We start from the raw sequence: 27,138 nt of genomic DNA on the forward strand, positions 1-27,138 counted from the left end.
ACTTTAAACTAACGTGGCAGGGGGATGAGAACCAGATTAGGAAGTTAGAGGTCAGTAAAGAGGCAGCAACTAAAGCCAGTAAGGTACTAGATAATAAACTCAATGTGACTAAGGGGAAGAGTAGACAGGGAAGAGATGATGAATGCAAAGGGACAGGTGGTCTGAGGTGCATTTGTTTCAATGCGAGAAGTGTAGCAGGTAAGGCAGATGAATTTAGGGCTTGGATTAGTACCTGGGAATATGATGTTATTGGTATTACTGAGACTTGGTTGAGGGAAGGGCAACACTGGCAACTAAATATCCCAGGGTATAGATGCTTCAGGAGGGATAGAGAGGGAGGTAAAAGGGGTGGAGGAGTTGCATTACTGGTCAGAGATGATATCACAGCTGTGATTAAGGAGGGTACGATGGAGGATTCGAGCACTGAGGCAATATGGGTAGAGCTAAGAAATAGGAAGGGTGCAGTAACATTGTTGGGACTTTACTACAGGCCTCCCAAAAGCGAGCATGAAGTAGAGGTACAAATATGTAGACAGATTACAGAAAAAGTTAGGAGCAATAGGGTGGTCGTGATGGGAGATTTTAACTTCCCCAACATTGAATGGGACTCATGTAGTGTTGGAGGCGTAGATGGAGCAGAATTTGTACGGAGCATCCAGGAGAGTTTTTTAGAGCAGTATGTAAATAGTCCAACTCGGGAAGGGGCCATACTGGGACCTGGTATTGGGGAATGATCCTGGCCAGGTGGTTGAAGTTTCAGTCGGTGATTACTTTGGGAATAGCGACCACAATTCCGTAAGTTTTAGAATACTCATGGACAAAGACGAGAGTGGTCCTCAAGAAAGAGTGCTAAATTGGGGAAAGGCCAAGTATAACAAAATTCGGCAGGAGCTAGGGAATGTGGATTGGGAGCAACTCTTTAAGGGTAAATCCACATTTGAAATGTGGGAGTCTTTTAAGGAAAGGTTGATTAGAGTGCAGGACAGACATGTCCCTGTGAAAATGAGGGATACAAATGGCAAGATTAGGGAACCATGGATGACGGGTGGAATTGTGAGACTAGCTAAGATGAAAAAGGAAGCATACACAAGATCTTGGCGACTTAAAACTGATGAAGCTTTGGAGGAATATCGGGAAAGTAGGTCAAATCTCAAACGCGCAATAAAGAGGACTAAAAGGGGTCATGAAATATCTTTGGCTAACAGGATTAAGGAAAATCCCAAAGCCTTTTATTCGTATATAAGGAGCAAGAGGGTAACTAGAGAAAGGATTGGCCCACTCAAAGACAAAAGTGGGAATTTATGCATGGAGTCAGAGGAAATGGGTGAGATTCTTGATTAGTACTTTGCATCGGTATTCACCAAGGAGAGGGACATGATGGATGTTGAGGCTAGGGATGGATGTTTAAATACTCTAGGTCAAGTCGTCATAAGGAAGGGGGAGGTTTTGGGTATTCTAAAAGGCATTAAGGTGGACAAGTCCCCAGGTCCGGATGGGATCTATCCCAGGTTACTGAGGGAAGCGAGGGACAAAATAGCTGGGGCCTGAACAGATATCTTTGCAGCATTCTTGAGTATGGGTCAGGTCCCGGAGGACTGGACAATTGTTAATGTTGTCCCTTTGTTTAAGAAGGGTAGCAGGGATAATCCAGGGAATTATAGACCTGTGAGCTTGACGTCAGTGGTAGGCAAACTGTTGGAGAAGATACTGAGGGATAGGATCTATTCACATTTGGAAGAAAATAGACTTATCAGTGATAGGCAGCATGGTTTTATGCAGGGAAGGTCATGTCGTACAAACCTAATAGAATTCTTTGACGAAGTGACAAAGTTAATTGATGAGGGAAGGGCTGTAGATGTCATATACATGGACTTCAGTAAGGCGTTTGATAAAGTTTCCCATGGCAGGTTGATGGAAAAAGTGAAGTCGTATGGGGTTCAGGGTGTACTAGCTAGATGGATAAAGAACTGGCTGGGCAACAGGAGACAGAGAGTAGTGGTGGAAGGGAGTGTCTCAAAATGGAGGAAGGTGACTAGTGGTGTTCCACAGGGATCCGTGCTCGGGCCACTGTTGTTTGTGATGTACATAAATGATCTGGACGAAGGTATAGGTGGTCTGATTAGCAAGTTTGCAGATGATACTAAGGTTGGTGGAGTTGCAGATAGCGAGGAGGACTGTCAGAGAATACAGCAAAGTATAGATAGATTGGAGAGTTGGGCAGAGAGGTAGTAGAGGCGGACACGATAGCATAATTTAAGATGCATCTAGACAGATATATGAACGGGCGGGGAACAGAGGGAAGTAGATCCTTGGAAAATAGGCGACAGGTTTCGATAAAGGATCTGGATCAGCGCAGGCTGGGAGGGCCGAAGGGCCTGTTCCTGTGCTGTAATTTTCTTTGTTCTTTCTTGGCAGGAAGTTCTTTGTCTTGGTGGGTGCCCACTCCACGTGGCTGTCTCTACAGGAGATGGGGACCACGTCCTCGGCGGCCACGGTGGATACCTTACACCGAGTGTTCGCCATACCCGGACTGCCCGAACCCATTGTATCCGACACAGCAGTCGCCTTGCAGACTTTTGTTTGAGTGGACGGCATCCACCACACCAGGACCCAGTGTCCACCCAGTGTCCAACGGGCTGACCTAGAGGACAGTACAGACATTTAAAAACACCATGAGGAAGCAATCAGGCTGACCGCTGCACCATCGGTTCGCTAGCTTTCTGTCATCAGATAATATAACCCCCCCAACACCACCCCAGGGGTCACGCCTGCCGAGATGCTGATGGGTCGTCATCTCAGAACCCGCTTTTATTTAATGTTTCCTAACTTGGCGGGGAGGGTGGAGACACGTTAGGCCTCCGGAGAAGTCAACGGGCTCTGCAGAGGAGCGACAGATCATTCCGGGTGGGGGACCCGCTCTTAGTTCAGAGGTTCAACTCGGACCCCTTTGTGAAGACGCGCTCAGCGGCGCCATCTTGGATTTCCTGAAACCTCTTAAAATTGAACCTTCGTTTTGAAGTTTTTAATCAAAGATGCCCAGAAATCCACTCTTCCTGATCAAGTTGGACATACCCAAGGCCCAGGTCAATCATAACGTGGGCAGGACAGTAGCACAGTGGTTCGCACAGTTGCTTCACAGCTCCAGGGTCCCAGGTTCAATTCCCAGCTTGGGCCACTGTCTGTGCGGAGTTTGCACATTCTCCCCGTGTGTGGGTTTCCTCCGGTTTCCTCCCACAGTCCAAAGATATGCAGGCTAGGTGGATTGGCCATTCTAAATTGCCCTTAGTGTTCGAAAAGAGTAGGTGGGGTTACGGGGATAAAGGCGATGGGGTGGAGGTGTGATGCTCTTTCCAAGGGCCGGTGCAGACTCGATGGGCCGAATGGCCTCCTTCTGCACTGTAAATTCTATGATACTCTAGATAAAATTGTGGGCTTTGGAGAAAAAGGTTCCTCGGAGTGATGATTGCTTGATGTCTGGATAAAAAGACAGAAGCTGAACAGGTTAACACACTGCTTTATTCAGTAGGCCCAATATCCAATGATCGAGCAGCTGGACAAGAAATCAACTAATCATCGGCAAAATTTGATGAAATTATAAAATAATTTGATCCTTACTTTAAGCTCAAAAGTAACAAAGTCTTTGAAAAGGCGAAACTTAATAATGGGCCCAGCAGCCACGGGAACCTGCCAATTCCTTCTTAAATGAGCTATGCAGAATGGTTGAAGGGGCTGTTTAGCACAGGGCTAAATCGCTGGCTTTGAAAGCAGACCAAGGCAGGCCAGCAGCACGGTTCAATTCCGGTACCAGCCTCCCCGAACAGGTGCCGGAATGTGGCGACTAGGGGCTTTTCACAGTAACTTCATTTGAAGCCAACTTGTCACAATAAGCGATTTTCATTTCATTTCATTTCAAGGTGGGATTAATGTGACCTGAAATCTGAGCTAATCAGGGATAGAATAGTTGTAGGAGTGGTGGGCGACACACTCTCAGACTTGATCCAACACTTGAGAAACCACACAGGTTGCCAGGCAACCTCACTGTCAACCTTTGGATCCTCGCTGTCTTCAGGTGATGTCCCGGAGGACTGGAGAATAGCCAATGTTGTTCCTCTGTTTAAGAAGGGTAGCAAGGATAATCCAGGGAACTACAGGCTGGTGAGCCCTACGTCAGTGGGAGGGAAATTTCTGGAGAGAATTCTTCGAGACAGGATCTACTCCCATTTGGAAGCAAATGGACGTATTAGTGAGAGGCAGCACGGTTTTGTGAAGGGGAGGTCGTGTCTCACTAACTTGATAGAAGTTTTTCGAAGAGGTCACAAAGATGATTGATGCAGGTAGGGCACTGGATGGTGTCTATATGGACTTCAGTAAGGCCTTTGACAAGGCCCTCATGGTAGACTGGTACAAAAGGTGAAGTCACACGGGATTAGGGGTGAGCTGGCAAGGTGGATACAGAACTGGCTAGGTCATAGAAGGCAGAGAGCAGCAATGGACGGGTGCTTTTCTGATTGGAGGGCTGTGACTAGTGGTGTTCCGCAGGGATCAGTGCTGGAACCTTTGCTGTTCGTAGTATATATAAATGATTTGGAGGAAAATGGAACTGGTCTGATTAGTAAGTTTGCAGACGACACAAAGGTTAGTGGAATTGCGGATAGCGATGAGGACAGTCAGAGGATACAGCAGGATTTTGATCGTTTGGATAGGCGGAGAGATGGCAGATGGAGTTTAATCCGGACAAATGTGAGGTAATGCATTTTGGAAGGTCGAATGCAGGTAGAGAATATACAGTGAATGGTAGAACCCTCAAGAGTATTGAAAGTCAGAGAGATCTAGGAGTACAGGTCCACAGGTCACTGAAAGGGGCAACACAGGTGGAGAAGGTAGTCAAGAAGGCATACGGCATGCTTGCCTTCATTGGCCGAGGCATTGAGTATAAGAATTGGCAAGTCATGTTGCAGCTGTATAGAACCTTAGTTAGGCCACACTTGGAGTATAGTGTTCAATTCTGGTCGCCACACTACCAGAAGGATGTGGAGGCTTTAGAGAGGGTGCAGGAGAGATTTACCAGGATGTTGCCTGGTATGGAGGGCATTAGCTATGAGGAGCGATTGAATAAACTCGGTTTGTTCTCACTGGAACGAAGGAGGTTGAGGGGTGACCTGATAGAGGTCTACAAAATTATGAGGGGCATAGACAGAGTGGATAGTCAGAGGCTTTTCCCCAGGGTAGAGGGGTCAATTACTAGGGGGCATAGGTTTAAGGTGCGAGGGGTAAGGTTTAGAGGAGATGTACGAGGCAAGTTTTTTACACAGAGGGTAGTGGGTGCCTGGAACTCGCTACCGGAGGAGGTGGTGGAAGCAGGGACGATAGTGACATTTAAGGGGCATCTTGACAAATATATGAATAGGATGGGAATAGAGGGATACGGACCCAGGAAGTGTAGAAGATTGTAGTTTAGTCGGGCAGCATGGTCAGCATGGGCTTGGAGGGCCAAAGGGCCTGTTCCTGTGCTGTACATTTCTTTGTTCTTTGCAAGCTGAAATCCATTTGCAGCGCAGATCCAGAATAATGGAAGAAAGTAAACCCCACAATTCAGCCAGTGATCAGCAGAGAAACAGGAAGACTCCAGGCCAAGGGCAACAATACCCTAACTGACTGGCAGAGTGGCCTTGCCAACGCTGTGGTGCAAAGCACCCCCACAGGTAAGATCAATGTCCAGCAATCTCAGTCCTATGTTTTCAATGTAACCGAATCGGACCCTTCGGGAAGTTGTGCAAGGTACAGAATTTGATTTAATTTGATTTGATTTGATTTATTATAGTCACATGTATTAGTGTACAGTGAAAAGTGTTGTTTCTTGCCTGCTGTACAAACAATGCATACCGTACATAGAGAAGGAAGGGGAGACTGCAGAATATAACATTACAGTTATCATAGAATTTACAGTGCAGAAGGAGGCCATTCGGCCCGTCGAGTCTGGACCGGCTCTTGGAAAGAGCACCCTACCCAAGGTCCATACCTCCATCCTATCCCCATAACCCAGTAGCCCCACCCAACACTAAGGGCAATTTAGCATGGCCAATCCACCTGACCTGCACATCTTTGGACTGTGGGAGGAAACCGGAGCACCCGGAGGAAACCCACGCAGACACGGGGAGGACGTGCAGACTCCGCACGGACAGTGACCCAAGCCGGGAATCGAACCTGGGACCCTGGAGCTGTGAAGCAATTGTGCTATCCACAATGCTACCGTCTAGCAAGGTGTGGAGAAAAGATCAACTTAATACGAGGTAGGTCCATTCAAAAGTCTGATGGCAGTAGGGAAGAAGCTGTTCTTGAGTCGGTTGGTACGTGACCTCAAACTTTGGTATCTGTTTCCTGACGGAAGAAGGTGGAAGAGAGAGTGTCCGGGGTGCGTGGGGTCCTTAATTATGCTGGCGGCCTTTCCGAGGCAGCGGGAATTATAGATAGAGTCAATGGATGGGAGGCTGGTTTGCATGATGGACTGGGCTACATTCACGACCTTTTATCATTTCCTGCGGTTTTGGGCAGAGCAGGCTCCATACCAAGCTGTGATACAACCAGAAAGAATGCTTTCTATGGTGCATCTGTAGAAGTTGTTGAGGGTCGTAGCTGACATGCCAAATTTCCTTAGTCTTCTGTAGAGTCGTTGGTGGGCTTTCTTAACTATGGTGTCGGCATGGGGGGACCAGGACAGATTGTTGGTGATCTGGACACCTAAAAGCTTGAAGCTCTCGACCCTTTCTACTTCATTCCCATTGATGTAGACAGGGGCATGAAGACCCAAAGACGATTCATGGGGTCGAGACTCCTCACCAAGAGGACACAACAATGCTTCTTGGGTGAGGCCAAAATCCTGTATTCTCATTCCGGAATGTGGGAAGTTGAGTTAACGGCCATCTCATAAACTTTAAGTGGGACGGGGCAGCCAGTGTTCCGGTCCGAATGGATAAACATCCGAGGGTGCGAGGCCTCTGGCTACGAACAACAGACAAACCACTTTATGGGACCGGAGGAATCTGGCTTTCGGTCATAGGTATGATTCTGGAACCGTTGGATGGCGGAGCGGGCTGGGTGGGGGGGGGCTTCGGTGGCCTGGTTCGTATGTCCACGTGTCTGTGTGGTGTTGGGCTGTCTGGCCTCCTGGAGCGCTGTTTGCTCCTCCTGGGTGGCGGTCTGCCAATTGCGGACTTCCGGTCTGGTGGGACGGTTCCCGGGTCTGGGGGGCTTTGGAGGGTCGTGGCTCGTGCATCCTGGTGGTTTGTTGATTTTGTGCCGCCAGCCCGTCGGGTGTCTCCTCCGACGGTTTTGGGCTCGTCAGGTGTCTTGGGGGCCTCCTCTTTCAGTCTGGCTTCGGCAGCGCCTTCTTCCTTGTTCGGGACCGATGCGGGTGCCCGTTTGGTGCCTGGACCATGTCCTTTCCCGTGCGTTGGTCCCCTGTTTGTTGCGGATCGGCTCCGCAAAGTCCTTTCGGCCCCGGCTGGCGTGGCGCCAAAGGCCTTCCACGCCAGCTGATGGAGCGGAAACCACTCCGGCGCCGGTCTAGCCCCTCACGGCGAGGGCTTGGCCCCTAACGGTGCGGAGAAATCCGCACCTCTGGGGCGGCCCGACGCCGGAGTGGTTCCCGCCACTCCATCCTGCCGGGGGCCCCCGCCCCGCCGGGTAGGGGAGAATCCCGCCCCTGATCTTTTGTCATCCTGGGAGCTCAACGAGTTGTCCGACTTTTCCTTCTCGTACAAATAAACACTGTCGGTACCTGAAGTATTTCATTTCCAATTGAGACTGCAGTTCTCTGCAGTTCAAGAAAGGGAATAGGTGTAACCCTGGGAATTATAGGCCGGTTAGTCTCACTTCAGTCATAGGTAAATTATTGGAAAGAGTCCTGAGGGATAGGATCTATGATCATTTGGAAAGATCCAGCTTAATCCAGGATAGTCAGCACGGATTTGTGAGGGGTAAGTCTTGCCTCACAAGTTTGATTGTACTCTTTGAGGAGGTAACTGTGGTAAACCACTGTTGTACATATATTAGAGGATGTACGGTAGAACCTGCACTACAGGTTCGCCTGTGGCCCCTGCCTGCTGGCTCCGCCCAGGAGGTGGGGTATAAATATGCGTGGCCTCCAGCTCGGATCCATTTCGCCAGCTGCTGTGGGAGGCCACACATCTGATACCAATAAAGCCTCAGTTTGGATTCAACTTTCGTCTTTAGTCAAATTGATCGTGCCTCAATTTATTGGTTATCAGTTTCGAAGGATGGACCTCCGTATTAAACCAGATCGCCTGCAGCTGGATCCGCACTCAAGCGACGCCAGGAAGGACTTCCAGCACTGGCTAGCTTGCTTTGACGTGTATATCAACGCGGCGCCGACCTCTGTTCCAGAGACTCAGGAGATCCAGACCTTATATTCCAGGTCGAGCTCCAAAGTCTTCCCGCTGATCCAGGACGCGCCGAACTACACTGAAGCCATGACTCGACTCAGGGACAATTACGAGCAAAAGACAAACACGCTCTTCGCCAGGCACGCGCTCGCAACTCGTTCTCAACTACCTGGTAGTCCATTGTAGACTTCTGGAGGGCCCTGATCCCATTAGTTCGGGACTGTGACTGCCAGGACGTTACAGCTAAGGAGCACTCCGATCTCCTTATGAGGGACGCTTCTGTAACTGGGATTGGGTCTGATATCATACGTCAGCGGCTCCCTAGAAGGGGCCACGCGCGACCTCGCAGAGACTAAAACGCTAGCGCTCTCCATGACTGTCGCCCTGCGCAACGTCCAGTTCTACGCGGCCCACCCCTCCTACGCTTCGTGGACCTCACAGGCAGCTGCCCCAGCAGGGGCGCTGCCCACCCAATACGCTTGCGCTACTCGCCAGCCAGCAAACCCCGGGGGGCCCCCGATGCTACTTTTGCAGTCGGCAAAACCACCCCCGCCAACGCTGCCCGGCCCGCGCTGCCTTTTGTAAAGCCTGCGGGAAGAAAGGCCACTTCGCAGTGGTGTGCCAGGCCCACTCAGTGGCCGCGATCGCCCCCCCCCCCCCAGTCACGGACAATGGGCCCCGCCATCTCTTCTCCTCCCCCCAGACCACGTGCGATCAGTGGGCGCCGCCATCTTCCCCTCCGTGCAACACGTTCGTTCCATGGGCGCCACCATCTTGCTCCACCCCCGCAACATGCGTTCCATGGGTGCTGCCATTTTGTAACCCCCAAGATCTCCGGGCGCCGCCATCTTGTCTCCCTTCGGCACATGGCCACCACCAGCGTTCCAGGATCTGAACTCAATGGCCGCCCCATTGCCCGACGACCAACCAAGACTCGCCTCCGTGTCAATCGACCAGTCTCGCCCGCATAACCTGACCAACGCATCCACCAGCGTGAAAGTCGACGGACATGTAACCTCCTGCCTGCTGGACTCCGGGAGCCCTGAGAGCTTTATATACCCAGATACGGTAAGGTGTTGCTCCCTCACGATACACCCCACCAACCAAAAAATCTCCCTGGCTTCCGGATCCCATTGCGTAGCGATCCGTGGGCACTCTCCGGTCACACTCACGGTCCAGGGCGTAGAATTTCACGGCTTCCGCCTCTATGTTCTCCCTAACCTCTGCGCTGCACTTATCCTCGGCCTGGATTTCCAGAGCAACCTCAGGGCCTAACCCTTAAATTCGGCGAGCCCTTACCACCCCTTACTGTGTGCGGTCTCGCGACCCTAAAGGTCGACCCACCTTCCCTCTTTGCTAATCTAACTCCAGATTGCAAACCCGTTGCCACCAGGAGCAGACGGTACAGCACCCAGGATAAGACCTTCATCAGGTCCGAAGTCCAGCGGTTGCTTCGGGAAGGCATCATCGAGGCCAGCAACAGCCCCTGGAGAGCTCAAGTGGTAGTGGTTAAATCTGGGGAGAAACACCGAATGGTTGTGGACTACAGCCAGACCATCAATCGGTACACGCAGCTCGACGCGTACCCCCTCCCACGCATATCTGATATGGTTAACCAGATTGCGCAGTACCGGCTCTTCTCAACGGTGGACCTGAAATCCACCTATCACCAGCTCCCCATCCGTAAATCGGACCGGCCATACCCTGCCTTCGACCGCCTATATCATTTCCTTAGGGTCCCCTTCGGCGTCACTAAGGGGATCTCGGTCTTCCAAAGGGAGATGGACCGAATGGTCGACCGGTATGGTTTGCGGGTCACGTTTCCGTACCTAGACAATGTCACCATCTGCGGCCATGATCAGCAGGACCACGACGCCAACCTTGCTAAATTTCTCCACACCGCCACTCTCCTAAACCTCACGTACAACAAGGAGAAGTGTGTGTTCCGTACAAACCGCTTAGCCATCCTCGGCTATATGGTCCAGAACGGAGTTCTGGGGACCGATCCCGACCGCATGCGCCCCCTCATGGAGCTCCCCCTCCCCCACTGCCCCAAGGCCCTCAAACGCTGCCTGGGGTTCTTTTCATACTACGCCCAGTGGGTCCCAAACTATGCGGACAAGGCCCGCCCACTCATACAGTCCACCCAGTTCCCCTGATGGCCGAGGCCCAACAGGCTTTCGCCCGGATCAGAGCTGATCATCCCTTGCCCCGACATGACGTCTGCCACCGTCATTAAAGCCCTCAATTCGATCTTCACTCTGTTCGGTTTCCCCGCCTACATCCACAGTGACAGGGGATCCACATTCATGAGCGATGAGCTACATCAGTTCCTGCTCAGCAGGGGTATCGCCTCCAGCAGAACGACGAGCTACAACCCCCGGGGCAACGGGCAGGTAGAAAGGGAGAATGGGACGGTATGGAGGGCCGTCCAACTGGCCCTATGGTCCAGAAATCTCCCGGCCTCCCGCTGGCAAGAGGTCCTCCCTGATGAACTACATTCCATTCGCTCGTTACTCTGCACTGCCACTAACAGTACATCGCATGAACGTCTTTTTGCCTTCCCCAGGAAGTCCACATCCGGGGTGTCGCTCCCAACTTGGCTCACAGCTCCGGGAACCCTGCTTCTCCGTAAACATGTGCGGCTCCACAAGGCGGACCCGTTGGTGGAAAGGGTGCACCTGCTCCACGCAAACCCACAGTACGCCTACGTGGCGTTCCCCGACGGCCGCCAGGATACCGTCTCCCTCAGGGCCCCGGCACCAGCAGGTTCCACCCCCACACCACCCTGTCGCCGCCGGCGCCACCCTCCCCTCCCCCGTCGCTCACGACACCCCACCCCCCCCCATGGCCGTCCGTCCTTCCCCTGCCCACGCCCGTTGATGAAGAGGTTTTTGGCACGATCCCGGAATCACCTTCGACCACGACAGCACCAACATAGCCGTCACCACTTTGTCGCTCTCAAAGGACTATCAAGGCCTCGGAACGGCTGAACCTCTGACCGGTCCACCGGACGGCAAGAGACATTTGTTTTGCTCTGTAAATATTAAAATCATGATTGTATATACTTATCCACCACCCCTGCCGGACTCAATTTTAACAGGGGGTGAATGTGGTGAACCACTGTTGTACTTATATTAGAGGATGTATGGTAGAACCAGCACTACAGGTTCGTCTGTGGCCCCTGCCTGCTGGCTCCGCCCAGGAGGTGGGGTATAAATATGTGTGTCCTGCAACTCGCAGCCATTTTGCCAGCTGCTGTCGGAGGCCACACATCTGATACCAATAAAGCCTCAGTTTGGATTCAACTTTCGTCTTCAGTCAAATTGATTGTGCCTCAGTAACTAAGTACATAGATGAAGGTAGAGCAGTTGATGTCGTATACATGGATTTTAGTAAGGCGTTTGATAAGGTGCCCCATGGTCCCCAAAAGTAAGGAGGCATGGCATAGAGGGAAATTTGGCCAATTGGATCAGTAACTGGCTATCACACAGAAGACAGAGGGTGGTAGATGGTAAATTTTCATCCTGGAGCCCAGTCACCAGCGGTGTACCACAGGGATCAGTGCTGGGTCCTCTGCTATTTGTGATTTTTATCAGTGACTTGGATTATGGAGTTGAAGGTTGGGTTAGTAAATTTGCTGATGACTCCAAGATTGGTGGAGTACTGGATGAGGTGGAGGGCTGTTGTAGGCTGCAAAGAGACATTGATAGGATGCAGAGTTGGGCTGAAAAGTGGCAGATGGAGTTTAACCCTGATAAGTGCGAGGTGATTCATTTTGGTGGGACAAATTTGAATGTGGATTACATGGTTAACGGCAGGGTTCTGAAGAATGTGGAGGAGCAGAGAGATCTCGGAGTTCATGTCCATAGATCTCTGAAAGTTGCCACCCAAGTGGATAGAGCCGTGAAGAAAGCCTATAGTGTGTTAGCATTTATTAACAGGGGGATTGAGCTTAAGAGCCGTGAGGTTATGCTGCAACTGTACAAGACCTTGGTGAGACCACATTTGGAGTATTGTGTGCAGTTCTGGTCACCTCATTATGGGAAGGATGTGGAAGCATTGGAAAGGGTGCAAAGGAGATTTACCAGGATGCTGCCTGGATTGGAGGGTGGGTCTTATGGGGAAAGGTTGAGGGAGCTAGGCCTTTTCTCATTGGAGTGAAGGAGGATGAGAGGTGACTTAATTGAGGTGTAAAGATGATGAGAGGGACAGATAGAGTGGACATTCAGCGACTTTTTCCTCGGGTGGATGTAGCTGTTACAAGGGGGCATAACTATAAGGTTCATGGTGGAAGATATAGGAGGGATGGCAGAGGTAGGGGGCGCGATTATCCGACCCCCCACCGGGTCGGAGAATCGCCGGGGGCTGGCGTGAATCCTGCCCCCGCCGTGTCCCGAATTCTCCGGCACCGGAGATTCGGCAGGGGCGGGAATCGTGCCAATCCACCCCCGGCGATTCTCCGGTCCGCGATGGGCCGAAGTCCCGCCGCTGTCAAACCCACACCAGCCGGCGTGGATTGAACCACCTTTCATACCGGCGGGACAAGGCGGCGCGGGCGGGCACCGGGGTCCTGGGGGGGGGGCGCGGGGCGATCTGGCCCCGGGGGGGTGCCCCCACGGTGGCCTGGCCGGCGATCGGGGCCCACCGATCCGCGGGCGGGCCTGTGCCGTGGGGGCACTCTTTTCCTTCCGCCTTCGCCATGGTCTCCACCATGGCGGAGGCGGAAGAGACCCCCTCCACTGCGCATGCGCGGGGATACCGTGAGCGGCCGCTGACCCTCCCGCGCATGCGTCGCCCGGCGAAGTCATTTCCGCACCAGCTGGCGGGGCACCAAAGGCCTTTCCCGCCAGCTGGCGGGGCGGAACTCAGTCCGGCTCGGGCCTAGCCCCTCAAGGTGAGGGCTCGGCCCCTCAAGATGCGGAGAATACTGCACCTTTGGGGTGGCGCGATGCTGGACTCATTCGCGCCGTTTTTGGCGCCGGTCGGCGGACATCGCGCCGATTGCGGAGAATCCCGCCCAGGTTCTTTACTCAGAGAATGGTTGGGGCGTGGAACGCACTCCCAGCTATGGTAGTGGAGTCGGACACTTTAGGAACTTTCAAGCGGTTATTGGATAGGCACATGGAGCGCACTAGAATGATTGGGAGTAGATTAATTTGACCTTAGTTTCAGACTAGTTCGGCACAACATTGTGGGCCGAAGGGCCTGCACTGTGCTGTACAGCTCTATGTTCTATGTTCTATGTTAAGGAATGGCAGCAAACAAATCTTCCAGCTGATATACCGTAACCAGTACTTTTCCTTCATGAGCAGAGATGCCTGTCTAGCCTTGAAGCTCCTCAAAATGGCAGAAGATGGCAAGACAACCAGTGTCTAAATTATTCCAAACTGCAAGCTCCCAAGAGCACCAACACAAACGCTCTGTACCGTCTCCTCTCTTTGCAGAGTGGGGCTTGTCCACTTTCATTACAGGGGCTGGAAGCCACTCATTGGTCAGGCTAGCCAACCACTGTGATGGTCACCACGACACCTCAAGGAGATGACAGTCACGAGAGGAACGAGCAACAGGGAGAACCTCAACCTCCGGCTCCGATGCCTGTTGGAGAGACAAACTCAGACCACAAAGCAGACGCTGTGATCTCCAGTCAGTAGGAACGTGCCACAGAGGATGCTGGAACTGAGTCGTAGCCATTCATTGACGACAGAACACCGCACGCCCAAAAATAAAAGTGAGCTCAGGAACAAATCACACCCTCACACCAGGCAGAGCTACCTTCCATCCCAGTTTACGTCTTGGCGTGCCGGTCTGAATGAAGAGGAGAAAAAGACACGACAGAGACAAGCCCAGAGCATGGTCCCCCCATAAAGATTGGGAAAACCAACCACCGTCTAGCCCTGCAATTTGGGAATCAGCAAAGATAATAATAATCTTTATTATTGTCACAAGTAGGCTTACATTAACCCGGCAATGAAGTTACTGTGAAAATCCCCTAGTCGCCACATTCCGGCGCCTGTTCGGGTACACAGAGGGAGAATTCAGAATGTCCAATTCATCTAACAGCACGTCTTTTGGGACTTGTGGGAGGAAACCGGAGTGCCCGGAGGAAACCCATGCAGACACGGGGAGAATGTGCAGACTCCGCACAGACAGTGACCCAGCGGGGAATCGAACCCGGGACCCTGGCGCTGTGAAGCAACAGTGCTAACCACTGTGCTACCGTGCCGCCCACAGTGCTGCCCCCAGAGCGATTCAATGCATAGTTTAGAAAAAGAGGATGAAAATACATCCAGATTCCCAAACACCCTCAGATTTAACAACATTTACCTGCAGTAACAGAGCCTCCCACTGCTCGGACCAGAATCAGAACCAGATATGGGAGGGTTATAAGGCCTCAGGGGAGATGGATTCAATGGGAAATGCCATTGACAGCGGTGGGACAAGTAGATTCCACCGGCGGCAAACAGTGAGCCCCATCCTGCCACTGAAAAATACCCGCGGAGAGGCTCAAAATCCCCCCCCCTACCTTTGGGAATTCGGGATAAGCAGAACGCAGAGCAATGGTAGAAATGGGAGAACAACGGATAGGATTTTCCATTGTCCAGCACTGATAAAGTCCTTGGCGATCGGGTAGAGAATCCCTTCCGGTGCCCAAATCGGAGGCGGCGCCAGTGTTCGAGTCTCCGCCCTCTCCAAAATAGCGTTGAAAGAGCATTGGCGCGTCATTGGGAAGCAGGACCGCAATGCCCCGCTCCCGAATTGCCAACTGGGCAGCTGACGTGTGGCCTGAGTGGCCGGGAACCCGGCGGGGCAGCTGTGGCCTGTGCCCAACATCGCCCCGCTCGGCCGGGAGCTGTGCCGTGGGGAGAGCAGCCCCACGAGTCCCGGACACCGAGCTGGAGAGCCTCCTGGACGGCGTGGAGGAGAGGCAGCCACCCTGTAGCCTGGCCGGAGAAGGAGGCTGCCAGCCGCTGCTGTTCGCCGTGCCCGGGCCAGGTGGCAGAGATGGTCAGCGCTGTGGGCAACGCCGTGTGGACCGGCCAGCAGTGCCGGACGAAACTGCGCCACCTCCTCAGGGCGGCCAGGGTGAGTAGGCAGCACTGTGGCCCTGATACCAACACCCGTCCCACACACCTGCACCCCCACAACCCCCACCAGGAGAGTGGCCGAGCCCCCACCCTGCCCCACATTCCTGTGGGAGCCATATTCCTGTGACCGAGACACCCTGGAGCTCGAGTCCGGGGATGACACTGACTTCCCATCACAGCTTTTCCAACACTCTCCACCTTCCCAGAGACACTCACATCGGTCGGGCACTTTAGTGAAGGGGCTTCTGGGACACTCTCTGGTGCTCGCCACACAGTCAGTCCGGAGCAGCAGGCGGAGGTAGAAACACCTCAGGGGGTGGACAGCCAGAGGGCGGGCCGACCCCAGGAATTAGCTGCCGTCCAGACGGGTTTCGGGCTTCTGGAAGGGACAGTCCCATCGATTGTGGAGATGCAGTCACAGAGCGAGGGACGACATGAGGGGATGACGTCGAGCATCCAGTACCTGCAGGCGCAGTTTGAGGATCAATCTGTGTGTGCAGGAGCAGGGGGTGGTGCCAACCATGTGTGCCACCCAGGCCAACACCGCACTGGTGGAGTCCGTGGTGGACGCATTGGGGGGGGGGGCGGTTTTGGCTATGGGTCAGCGTGTCCGAAGCCGGGGGCATTCTGTGCAGTCACTGGCCGAGGCCCGGGACAGGGCTGCCCTCTCACTGGCAGCCATGTGCCCGAGCCACCTGGACCTTGCAGCGGAGCTTCTGAGCATAGTCCCACTTCCGCCACCCCAGGGACTCAGAGGGACCGTGCGACGGAATGACCAGCCCGCATGCAGGGGTCACCCAGGTGGATGGTGGGAAGTGCTACCATGGGCAGGAGTCAGTGTTTGAAGAGCGATGCGGAAGCACCCCGCAGTGCGGTATGCATCAAGTCATAGAGTCATAGAGGTTTACAGCACGGAAACAGGCCCTTCGGCCCAACCTGTCCATGCCGCCCAGTTTCTATCACTAAGCTAGTCCCAATCACCCGGATTAGGTGCATATCCCTCTATACCCAGCTTACCCATATAACTGTCTAAATGCTTTTTAAAGGACCGAATTGTACCCGCCTCTACCACTGCCTCTGGCAGCCCGTTCCAGACGCTCACCACCCTCTGTGTGAGAAATTTCCCCTCTGGTCTCTCTTGTATCTCTCCCCGCTCACCTTTAACCTATACTCTCTGGTTTTAGACTCCTCTACCTTTGGGAAAAGATGTCGACTATCTTCCTTATCGATGCCCCTCATTATTTTATAGACCTCTATAAGATCCCCCAAAGCCTCCTACGCTCCAGGGAAAAAAGTCCCAGCCTATCCGGCCTCTCCTTATAACTCTGATGCATGATCAATTGCACAAAGACTAAAGTTGGTACAGCTGTGGCTTTATTACAGTCAGATGCGAGGCCTCCTGCTGCAGCTGGCGAAATGGCAGGGCACTGGAGGTCATGCGTATTTGTAGAGTTCTCCGTGGGCGGAGCCAGCCGGCAGGAGCTACAGGTGAACCTGTAGTGCAGGTCCTACCTTACATCTCCTATTACAGTGGATCACCACATTCACCCCCTGTTAAAAATGAGTCCGGCGGGGGTGACGTGAAACTATATACAATTAGTGCAATTATGTACAGTGGTAGGGATAGAAAAGTCCATGTTGACGGTCCGGAGTCCGTCAAAGGTTCAGCCGGTCCGGTGCTTTGGTGCCTCGTTGGGAGCGGGGTAACGGTGGTGGCGAAGTCGGTGCTGGCGGTGGTGGAGGTGGCACCGATGGCAGTGATGGCGGTGCTGATGCTGGCCAGTCATCGGGGAACTCTGGGAGCGTGCCAAAGTCCTCTTCATCCTCTTGTGCGGAAAAGAGGAGGGGGGTGGTCTGGTGGGGTCAATATTGGCGGCGCGGTGGGAGGTGGGGGGGCGCATAGGTGGGGGGGGTGTGTTGGGGTGGAACCTGACGGTGCCAGGTCCCTGAGAGAGACAGTATCTTGGCGGCCGTCGGGGAACTCAACGTAGGCATATTGAGGGTTGGCGTGGAGCAGGTGAACCCTGTCCACCAAGGGGTCCGCCTTGTTTAGTCGGACGTGCTTACGGAGCAGGACGGGTCCTGGAGCAGCGAGCCAAGTCGGGAGCGACACCCCGGATGTGGACTTCCTGGGGAAGGTAAAAACACGTTCATGGGGTGTGGTATTAGTGGCGGTGCACAATAGTGACCGGATGGAGTGCAGAGCGTCAGGGAGGACCTCCTGCCAGCGTGAGGCTGGGAGGCTCCTGGACCATAGGGCCAGCTGGACTGCCCTCCAAACCGTCCCATTCTCCCGTTCTACTTGCCCGTTTCCCCGGGGCTTGTAGCTGGTCGTCCTGCTGGAGGCGATACCCCTGCTGAGCAGGAACTGACGCGGTTCACCGCTCATGAATGAGGATCCCCTGTCACTGTGGATGTGGGCGGGGAAGCCGAACTGAGCGAAGATGGTGCTGAGGGCCTTGTTGACGGTGGCAAACGTCATATCGGGGCATGGGATGGCGAAGGGGAATCTGGAGTACTCGTCGACCACACTGAGAATGTACGTGTTACGGTCGGTGGAGGAGAGGGGCCCTTTGAAATCACACTGAGGCGTTCAAAGGGGTGGGAAGCCTTCACCAGGCGCGCACGGTCCGGCCGGTAGAAGTGCAGCTTGCACTCCGCACAGACCTGGCAGTCCCTGGTGACTGTCCTTACTTCCTCGATGGAGTAGGGCAGATTGCGAGCTTTGACCAGATGGTACAATCGAGTGACCCCTGGGTGACAAAGGCTGTCGTGTAGGGCCCGGAGTTGGTCCACTTGTGCGCTGGCACATGTACCTCGGGAGAGGGCGTCTGGGGGTTTGTTGAGTTTACCGGGGCGATACAATATCTCGTAATTATAGGTGGAGAGCTCGATCCTCCACCGCAAGATTTTATCATTTTTGATCTTGTCCCGCTGCGTGTTGTTGAACATGAAGGCTACCGACCGTTGGTCCGTAAGGAGAGTGAATCTCTTACCGGCCAGGTAATGCCTCCAATGCCGCACAGCTTCAATGATGGCTTGGGCCTCCTTTTCGATGGATGAGTGTCGAATTTCAGAGGCATGAAGGGTGCGGGAAAAGAATGCCACCGGTCTGCCTGCCTGGTTTAGAGTGGCGGCAAGGGCGACGTCTGAAGCGTCGCTTTCTACTTGGAAAGGCAGTGACTCTCCACTGCGCGCATCCCGGCCTTGGCGATATCTGCTCTGATGCGGGCGAAAGCATGTTGTCCCTCGGCCGCAAGGGGGAATTGGATGGACTGGATGAGTGGGCGGGCCTTGTCCGCATAGTTTGTGACCCACTGAGTGTAACCCAGGCAGCGTTTGAGGGCCTTGGGGCAGTGGGGGAGGGGAAGTTCCATGAGGGGGCGCATGCGGTCGGGGTCGGGCCCGAGATGTCCGTTTTGGACTATATAGCCGAGAATGGCTAACCGGGTCGTGCTGAACACACACTTCTCTTTGTTGTAGGTCAGGTTGAGAAGAGTGGCAGTGAGGAGGAATTTATCGAGGTTGGCATCGTGGTCCTGCTGGTCATGGCCGCAGATGGTGACATTATCTAAGTACGGAAAGGTGGCCCGCAAACCGTACTGGTTGACCATTCGGTCCATCTCTCTTTGGAAGACCGAGACCCCATTTGTGACACCGAAAGGGACCCTAAGGAAGTGGTAGAGGCGACCGTCCGCCTCGAAGGCAGTGTATGGCCGGTCCGACGTCCGGATGGGGAGCTGGTGGTAGGCGGATTTCAGGTCAATTGTTGAGAAGACCCGGTACTGCGCAATCTGATTGACCATATCAGATATGCGTGGGAGGGGGTGCGCGTCGAGCTGCGTGTACCGATTGATGGTCTGGCTGTAGTCCACGACCATCCTGTGTTTCTCCCCAGTTTTAACCACTACAACTTGGGCTCTCCAGGGGCTGTTTCTGGCCTCGATAATACCCTCCTTAAGCAGCCGCTGGACTTCGGACCTGATGAAGGTCTTGTCCTAGGTGCTGTACCCTTGCAATCCGCAGTTAGATTGGCAAAAAGGGAGGGGGGATCGACCTTGAGGGTCGCGAGGCCGCAAACGGTAAGGGGGGGTAAGGGCCCGCCGAATTTGAGGGTGAGGCTCTGGAGGTTGCACTGGAAGTCCAGGCCCAACAGGAGTGCAGCGCAGAGATTAGGAAGGACACAGAGGCGGACGTTACTAAATTCTATGCCCTGGACCGTGAGTGTGACTGTACAAAAGCCTCGGATCGGGACGGAGTGGGATCCGGAGGCTAGGGAGATCCTTTGATCGGCAGGGTGGACCGCGAGGGAGCAGCGCCTTACCGTATCTGGGTGAACGAAGCTTTCGGTGCTCCCGGAGTCCAGCAGGCACGAGGTCGTGTGGCCGTTGATTTTAACTGTCGTCGACGCGGTGGCCAGGTTGTGCGGGCGAGATTGGTCCAGCGTCATCGAAGCGAGCTGCGGGTAGCCATCGGATGCTTCGGGTGGCGAGCGTGTGCGGTTCCGATGTCGGGATGTCCGGGGACCCTGTGGGGAACAAGATGGCGGCGCCCATGGTGCACACATTGTGGGGTCGGAACAAGATGGTGGCGCCCATTGGTCGCACGTGGACCCGGGAGGAGAAGATGGCGGCTCCCATTGTGCGTCTGGCGTGGGGCAGGGGGCGATAGCGGGCGCGATCGCAGCGACTGCGCCGGCCTGGCACACCGCCGCGAAGTGGCCCTTTTTACTGCAGGCTTTACAAGCTGCAGTGCGGGCCGGGCAGTGTTGGCGGGAATGCTTCTGCTGACCGCAGAAGTAGCAGCGGCGACCCCCAGGGTGCACGGATCAGCGTGCGGTGCAGGCGTATTGAGAAGGCAGGGCCCCGGCTGAGGAGGTCGTCGGCGGGGTCCAGGGGGGGTAGGAAGGAGTAGAAGAGTAGAAGATTGGGCAGCGTGGCAGGAGGGGTACGATTGCACGTTACGGGTGCGACCGTCATGGAGAGCGCCAAGGTTTTCGTCTCCGCCAGTTCGAGCGTGGCCCCTTCCAGCAATGGTTCTCGGATGCGGTCCGACGCAATCCCCGTCACGAAGGCATCGCGCATGAGGAGATTTGCGTGTTCGGCGGCCGTAACGGCCTGACAGTCACAGTCCCGGACGAGTGGAATTAGGGCCCGCCAGAAGTCTTCGATGGACTCACCAGGTAGTTGCGAGCGGGTGGCGAGTACATGCCTGGCGAAGAGCGTGTTCGCCTTCTGCGCGTAGTGTTCCTCAAGGAGTTCCATTGCTTTTGTGTGAGTCATGGCGTCTTGGATCAACGGGAACACGCTGGAGCTCAGTCTGGAGTACAGGACGTTTATCTTCTGAGCCTCCGTTGGCGCGGGGTCTGCCGCGATGCTGAAGGCCTCAAAACAGGCTAGTCAGTGAGTAAAGTCTTTCCTGGCATCGGGCGAGTGCGGATCCAGCTGCAGGCGATCGGGGTTAATTCTGATATCCATTCTGTGGAAAATCTGACTGTAATAAATTGATGCACGGTCAATTGCACAAAGACGCAGATTGGGTATAACTGTGGCTTTATTACAGTCAGATGCGTGGCCTCCTGCTGCAGCTGGCGAAATGGCAGGGCACTGGAGGTCATGCATATTTATACAGTTCTCCGTGGACGGAGCCAGCCGGCAGGAGCTACAGGTGAATCTGTAGTGCAGGTCCTACCTTACATAGAAAATAGAAAAATACAGCACAGAACAGGCCCTTCGGCCCACGATGTTGTGCCGAACCTTTGTCCGAGATTAATCATAGATTATCATAGAATTTACAGTGCAGAAGGAGGCCATTCGGCCCATTGAGTCTGCACCGGCTCTTGGAAAGAGCACCCCACCCAAAGTCAACACCTCCACCCAACACTAAGGGCAATTTTCTGACACTAAGGGCAATTTATCATTGGCCAATCCACCTAACCTGCACATCTTTGGACTGTGGGAGGAAACCGGAACACCCGGAGGAAACCCACGCACACACGGGGAGAACGTGCAGACTCCGCACAGACAGTGACCCAAGCCGGAATCGAACCTGGGACCCTGGAGCTGTGAAGCAATTGTGCGATCCACAATGCTACCGTGCTGCCCTTAAGAACAAATACATCTACACTATATCATTTTACCGTAATCCATGCACCTATCCAATAGCTGCTTGAAGGTCCCTAATGTTTCCGACTCAACTACTTCCACAGGCAGTGCATTTCATGCCCCCACTACTCTCTGGGTAAAGAACCTACCTCTGACATCCCCCCTATATCTTCCACCATTCACCTTAAATTTATGTCCCCTTGTAATCGTTTGTTCCACCCGGGGAAAAAGTCTCTGACTGTCTACTCTATCTATTCCCCTGATCATCTTATAAACCTCTATCAAGTCGCCCCTCATCCTTCTCCGTTCTAATGAGAAAAGGCCTAGCACCCTCAACCTTTCCTCGTAAGACCTACTCTCCATTCCAGGCAACATCCTGGTAAATCTCCTTTGCACCTTTTCCAAAGCTTCCACATCCTTCCTAAAATGAGGCGACCAGAACTGTACACAGTACTCCAAATGTGGCCTTACCAAAGTTTTGTACAGCTGCATCATCACCTCACGGCTCTTAAATTCAATCCCTCTGTTAATGAACGCTAGCACACCATAGGCCTTCTTCACAGCTCTATCCACTTGAGTGGCAACTTTCAAAGATGTATGAACATAGACCCCGAGATCTCTCTGCTCCTCCACATTGCCAAGAACTCTACCGTTAACCCTGTATCCCGCATTCATATTTGTCCTTCCAAAATGGACAACCTCACACTTTTCAGGATTAAACTCCATCTGCCACTTCTCAGCCCAGCTCTGCATCCTATCTATGTCTCTTTGCAGCCGACAACAGCCCTCCTCACTATCCACAACTCCACCAATCTTCGTATCGCCTGCAAATTTACTGACCCACCCTTCAACTCCCTCATCCAAGTCAATAATGAAAATGACAAACAGGAGAGGACCCAGAACTGATCCCTGCGGTACGCCACTGGTAACTGGGATCCAGGCTGAATATTTGCCATCCACCACCACTCTCTGACTTCTATCAGTTAGCCAGTTCGTTATCCAACTGGCCAAATTTCCCACTATCCCATGCCGCCTTACTTTCTGCAGAAGCCTACCATGGAGAACCTTATCAAATGCCTTACTAAAATCCATGTACACTACATTCACTGCTTTACCATCATCCACATGCTTGGTCACCTCCTCAAAGAATTGAATAAGACTTGTAAGGCAAGACCTACCCCTCACAAATCCGTGCTGACTATCCCTAATCAAGCAGTGTCTTTCCAGATGCTCAGAAATCCTATCCGTCAGTACCCTTTCCATGACTTTGCCTACCACCGAAGTAAGACTAACTGGCCTGTAATCCCCAGGGTTATCCCTAGTCCCTTTTTTGAACAGGGGCACGACATTCGCCACTCTCCAATATCTGGTACCACCCCTGTTGACAGTGAGGACGAAAAGATCATTGCCAACGGCTCTGCAATTTAATCTCTTGCTTCCCATAGAATCCTTGGATATATCCCGTCAGGCCCGGGGGACTTGTCTATCCTCAAGTTTTTCAAAATGCCCAACACACCTTCCTTCCTAACAAGTATTTCCTCGAGCTTACCAGTCTGTTTCACACTGTCCTCTCCAACAATATGGCCCCTCTCATTTGTAAATACAGAAGAAAAGTACTCGTTCAAGACCTCTCCTATCTCTTCAGACTCAATACACAGTCTCCCGCTACTGTTCTTGATCGGACCTACCCTCGCTCTAGTCATTCTCATATTTCTCACATATGTGTAAAAGGCCTTGGGGTTTTCCTTGATCCTACCCGCCAAAGATTGTTCATGCCCTCTCTTAGCTCTCCTAATCCCTTTCTTCAGTTCCCTCCTGGCTATCTTGTATCCCTCCAATGCCCTGTCTGAACCTTGTTTCCTCAGCCTTATATAAGTCTCCTTCTTCCTCTTAACAAGACATTCAACCTCTCTTGTCAACCATGGTTCCCTCACTCGACCATCTCTTCCCGGCCTGACAGGGACATACATATCAAGGACACGTAGTACCTGTTCCTTGAACAAGTTCCACATTTCACTTGTGTCCTTCCCTGACAGCCTATGTTCCCAAATTATGCACTTCAATTCTTGTCTGACAACATCGTATTTACCCTTCCCCCAATTGTAAACCTTGCCCTGTTGCACGCACCTATCCCTCTCCATTACTAAAGTGAAAGTCACAGAATTGTGGTCACTATCTCCAAAATGCTCCCCCACTAACAAATCTATCACTTGCCCTGGTTCATTACCAAGTACTAAATCCAATATTGCCCCTCCTCTGGTCGGACAATCTACATACTGTGTTAGAAAAGCTTCCTGGACACACTGCACAAACACCACCCCATCCAAACTATTTGATCTAAAAAGTTTCCACTCAATGTTTGGGAAGTTAAAGTCATCCATGACTACTACCCTGTGACTTCTGCACCTTTCCAAAATCTGTTTCCCAATCTGTTCCTTCACATCTCTGCTGCTATTGGGGGGCCTATAGAAAACTCCCAACAAGGTGACTGCTCCTTTCCTATTTCTGACTTCAACCCATACTACCTCAGGAGGCAGATACTCCTCGAACTGCCTTTCTGCAGCTGTTATACTATCTCTAATTAACAATGCCACCCCCCCACCTCTTTTACCACCCTCCCTAATCTTATTGAAACATCTATAACCAGGGACCTCCAACAACCATTTCTGCCCCTCTTCTATCCAGGTTTCCGTGATGGCCACAACATCGGAGACCCAAGTCCCGATCCATGCCTTACGTTCACCCGCCTTATTCCTGATGCTTCTTGCGTTGAAGTATACACACTTCAACCCATCTCCGTGCCTGCAAGTTCTCTCCTTTGTCAGTGTTCCCTTCCCCACTGCCTCATTACACGCTTTGGCGTCCTGAATATCGGCTACCTTAGTTGCTGGACTACAAATCCGGTTCCCATTCCCCTGCCAAATTAGTTTAAACCCTCCCGAAGAGTACTAGAAAACCTCCCTCCCAGGATATTGGTGCCCCTCTGGTTCAGATGCAACCCGTCCTGCTTGTACAGGTCCCACCTTCCCCAGAATGCACTCCAATTATCCAAATAACTGAAGCCCTCCCTCCTACACCATTCCTGCAGCCACGTGTTCAACTGCACTCTCTCCCTATTCCTAGCCTTGCTATCACGTGGCACCGGCAACAAACCAGAGATGACAACTCTGTCTGTCCTGGCTTTTAACTTCCAGCCTAACTCCCTAAACTTGCTTATTACCTCCACACCCCTTTTCCTACCTATGTCGTTGGTACCAATGTGCACCACGACTTCTGGCTGCTCCCCCTCCCCCTTAAGGATCCTGAAGACACGATCCGAGACATCCCTGGCCCTGGCACCCGGGAGGCAACCTACCTTCTGGGAGTCTCACTCGCGACCACAGAATCTCCTATCTATTCCCCTAACCATTGAATCTCCTACAATTATTGCTTTTCTATTCTCCCCCCTTCCCTTCTGAGCCCCAGAGCCAGACTCAGTGCCAGAGACCTGGCCGCTAGGGCCTTCCCCCGGTAGGTCATCCCCCCCAACAGCATCCAAAACGGTATACTTGTTTTGAAGGGGAACGGCCACGAGGGATCCCTGCACTGTCTGCCTGGTTTTCTTTTTCCCCTGACTGTAACCCAGCTATTCTTGTCCTGTACCTTGGGTGTGGTTACCTCCCTGTAACTCTTCTCTATCACCCCCTCTGCCTCCCGGATGATCCGAAGTTCATCCAGCTTCAGCTCCAGTTCCCTAACACGGTCTTTGAGGAGCTGAAGTTGGGTGCACTTCCCGCTGGTATAGTCAGCGGGGACACCGGTGGAATCCCTCACCACCCACATCCTACAGGAGGAGCATGCAACTGCCCTAGCCTCCATCCCCTCTTACCTTACCGAATATAGCTGCCCTGTGGACCAACTGGACCTCCGCCCTCCGACTCTGCTCCCAGTCAGCTGCACTCTCTGTAAACTCCTGGCTCCCTTCTCACTCTTTGTGGAAATGTCGGAAACAAAATGAAAGGAGCACCTTACTCCCTCCTCACCTAACTCCCTCAGTCACCCAACTCTCACTATAGCACTCAAATGCACCAAATTCAGCACTCTATCAGTCACCAAACTCTCACTGTAGCACTCAAATGCACCAAATGCAAACAGAGTCTGCACTATAGGGGATCACTTTCATACTGTGAATCTAGCCTCTGAAAACTGACCTAATCCAATTAACTAATTAACAAGCTCCAGCTGCAAGTGCCTACAAGTAGAAGCTTTGTTTAAAGCTGATTGAAAATTTACCTTCTAAACCAAACAGCAACTTTTAAGTTAATTAACTAAATAAAAGAAAGACTAGACTTTAGATAAAAATGAAGCCTTACACTCCCTCAGTCACCAAACTCTCACTATAGCACGCAAATGCACCAAATTCAGCACTCAGTGCAAAAAACCTATTACAGTGGATCACCACAAACTCAATCCACCAAGTCCCAGTAGCGTCCTAGTAAATCTTTTCTGCACTCTTTCTAGATTAACAATATCCTTCCTATAATAGGGCGAACAGAGCTGTACACAGTATTCCAAGTGTGGCCTTACTACCCCTCCCAAAGTCGGTGAAACTGGAGGCGATTGAAGTGTCCCTTGCACGTTGGCCTTGGCGCACACATCGTGAGGCTTCCCATGCCGGCCTGGGCCCCATGTCCTGTCTATTCTCGCCCTCCCCTGCATCCTCCTCGTCAGACAAGGCCTGGTGTTCCTTCTCCTCCAGCACATTGGCCCTCTGCTGCGTGATGTTCTGGAGGATGCAGCAGGCCGCCACAAAGCCGTCGACCCTCTAAGCGTCATACTGGAGGGCCCCGCCAGAGCGGTCCAGGCACCGTAAATCTCATCTTCAGGATGCTGAAGCACTGCTCGATCTCACTGCTGGTTGCTGCGTGGGTGTCGTTGTAATAATAATCTATAATAATCTTTATTATTGTCACAAGCAGGAGTCATTAACACTGCAATGAAGTTACTGTGAAAATCCCCTCGTCGCCACATTCCGGCGCCTGTTCGGGTACACAGAGGGAGAATTCAGAATGTCCAATTCGCCCAACAGCACGTCTTTCGGGACTTGTGGGAGGAAACCGGAGCACCCGGAGCAAACCCACGCACACACGGGGAGAACGTGCAGACTCCGCACAGACAGTGACCCGAGCCAGGAATCGAACCTGGGACCTTGGCGCTGTGAAGCAACAGTGCTAACCACTGTGCAAGCGGGTCTCAGCGTCGTTCGGTGGTCTCTGGATAGGCGTCAGCAGCGGATAGTCCCTGCCAGCCAGCAGTCAACCCCCAACCGGGGGGCATCACAAACATGCCAGGAATGTCAAGCATGCCAAAATGAAGGCGCCGTGCACACTGCCTGGGCATCGGGCGCGGGTGTGCGTGATGGTAACATATCAGCTGCAAGTTCATCGATTGGAACTCCTTTCTGTTTGTGTAGAGCGGCCTGTTCTCCATAGGTGTCCGTAGGGTGACATGCATCCCATCGATCACCCTCTGGACCCAGGGCACCCTGTCTCTGGGAGCGGCCCT

General features: G+C 52.9%; 1 protein-coding gene across 1 annotated transcript in view; it reads right to left on the minus strand.

Annotated features, from left to right (window-relative positions):
- Positions 1 to 7,713: 7,713 nt before the first annotated feature.
- The window catches only part of LOC140429282 (uncharacterized), a 166,994-nt gene continuing 147,569 nt past the window's right edge, over positions 7,714 to 27,138 (minus strand). Inside the window, exon 2 of the mRNA XM_072516082.1 lies at positions 7,714 to 7,813. Within this exon, the coding sequence (XP_072372183.1) occupies positions 7,714 to 7,813 (100 nt within the window). The remainder of the gene's footprint in view (positions 7,814 to 27,138) is intronic.

Source organism: Scyliorhinus torazame, chromosome 1, assembly GCF_047496885.1.
Source record: "Scyliorhinus torazame isolate Kashiwa2021f chromosome 1, sScyTor2.1, whole genome shotgun sequence".
Classification (NCBI taxonomy): domain Eukaryota; kingdom Metazoa; phylum Chordata; class Chondrichthyes; order Carcharhiniformes; family Scyliorhinidae; genus Scyliorhinus; species Scyliorhinus torazame.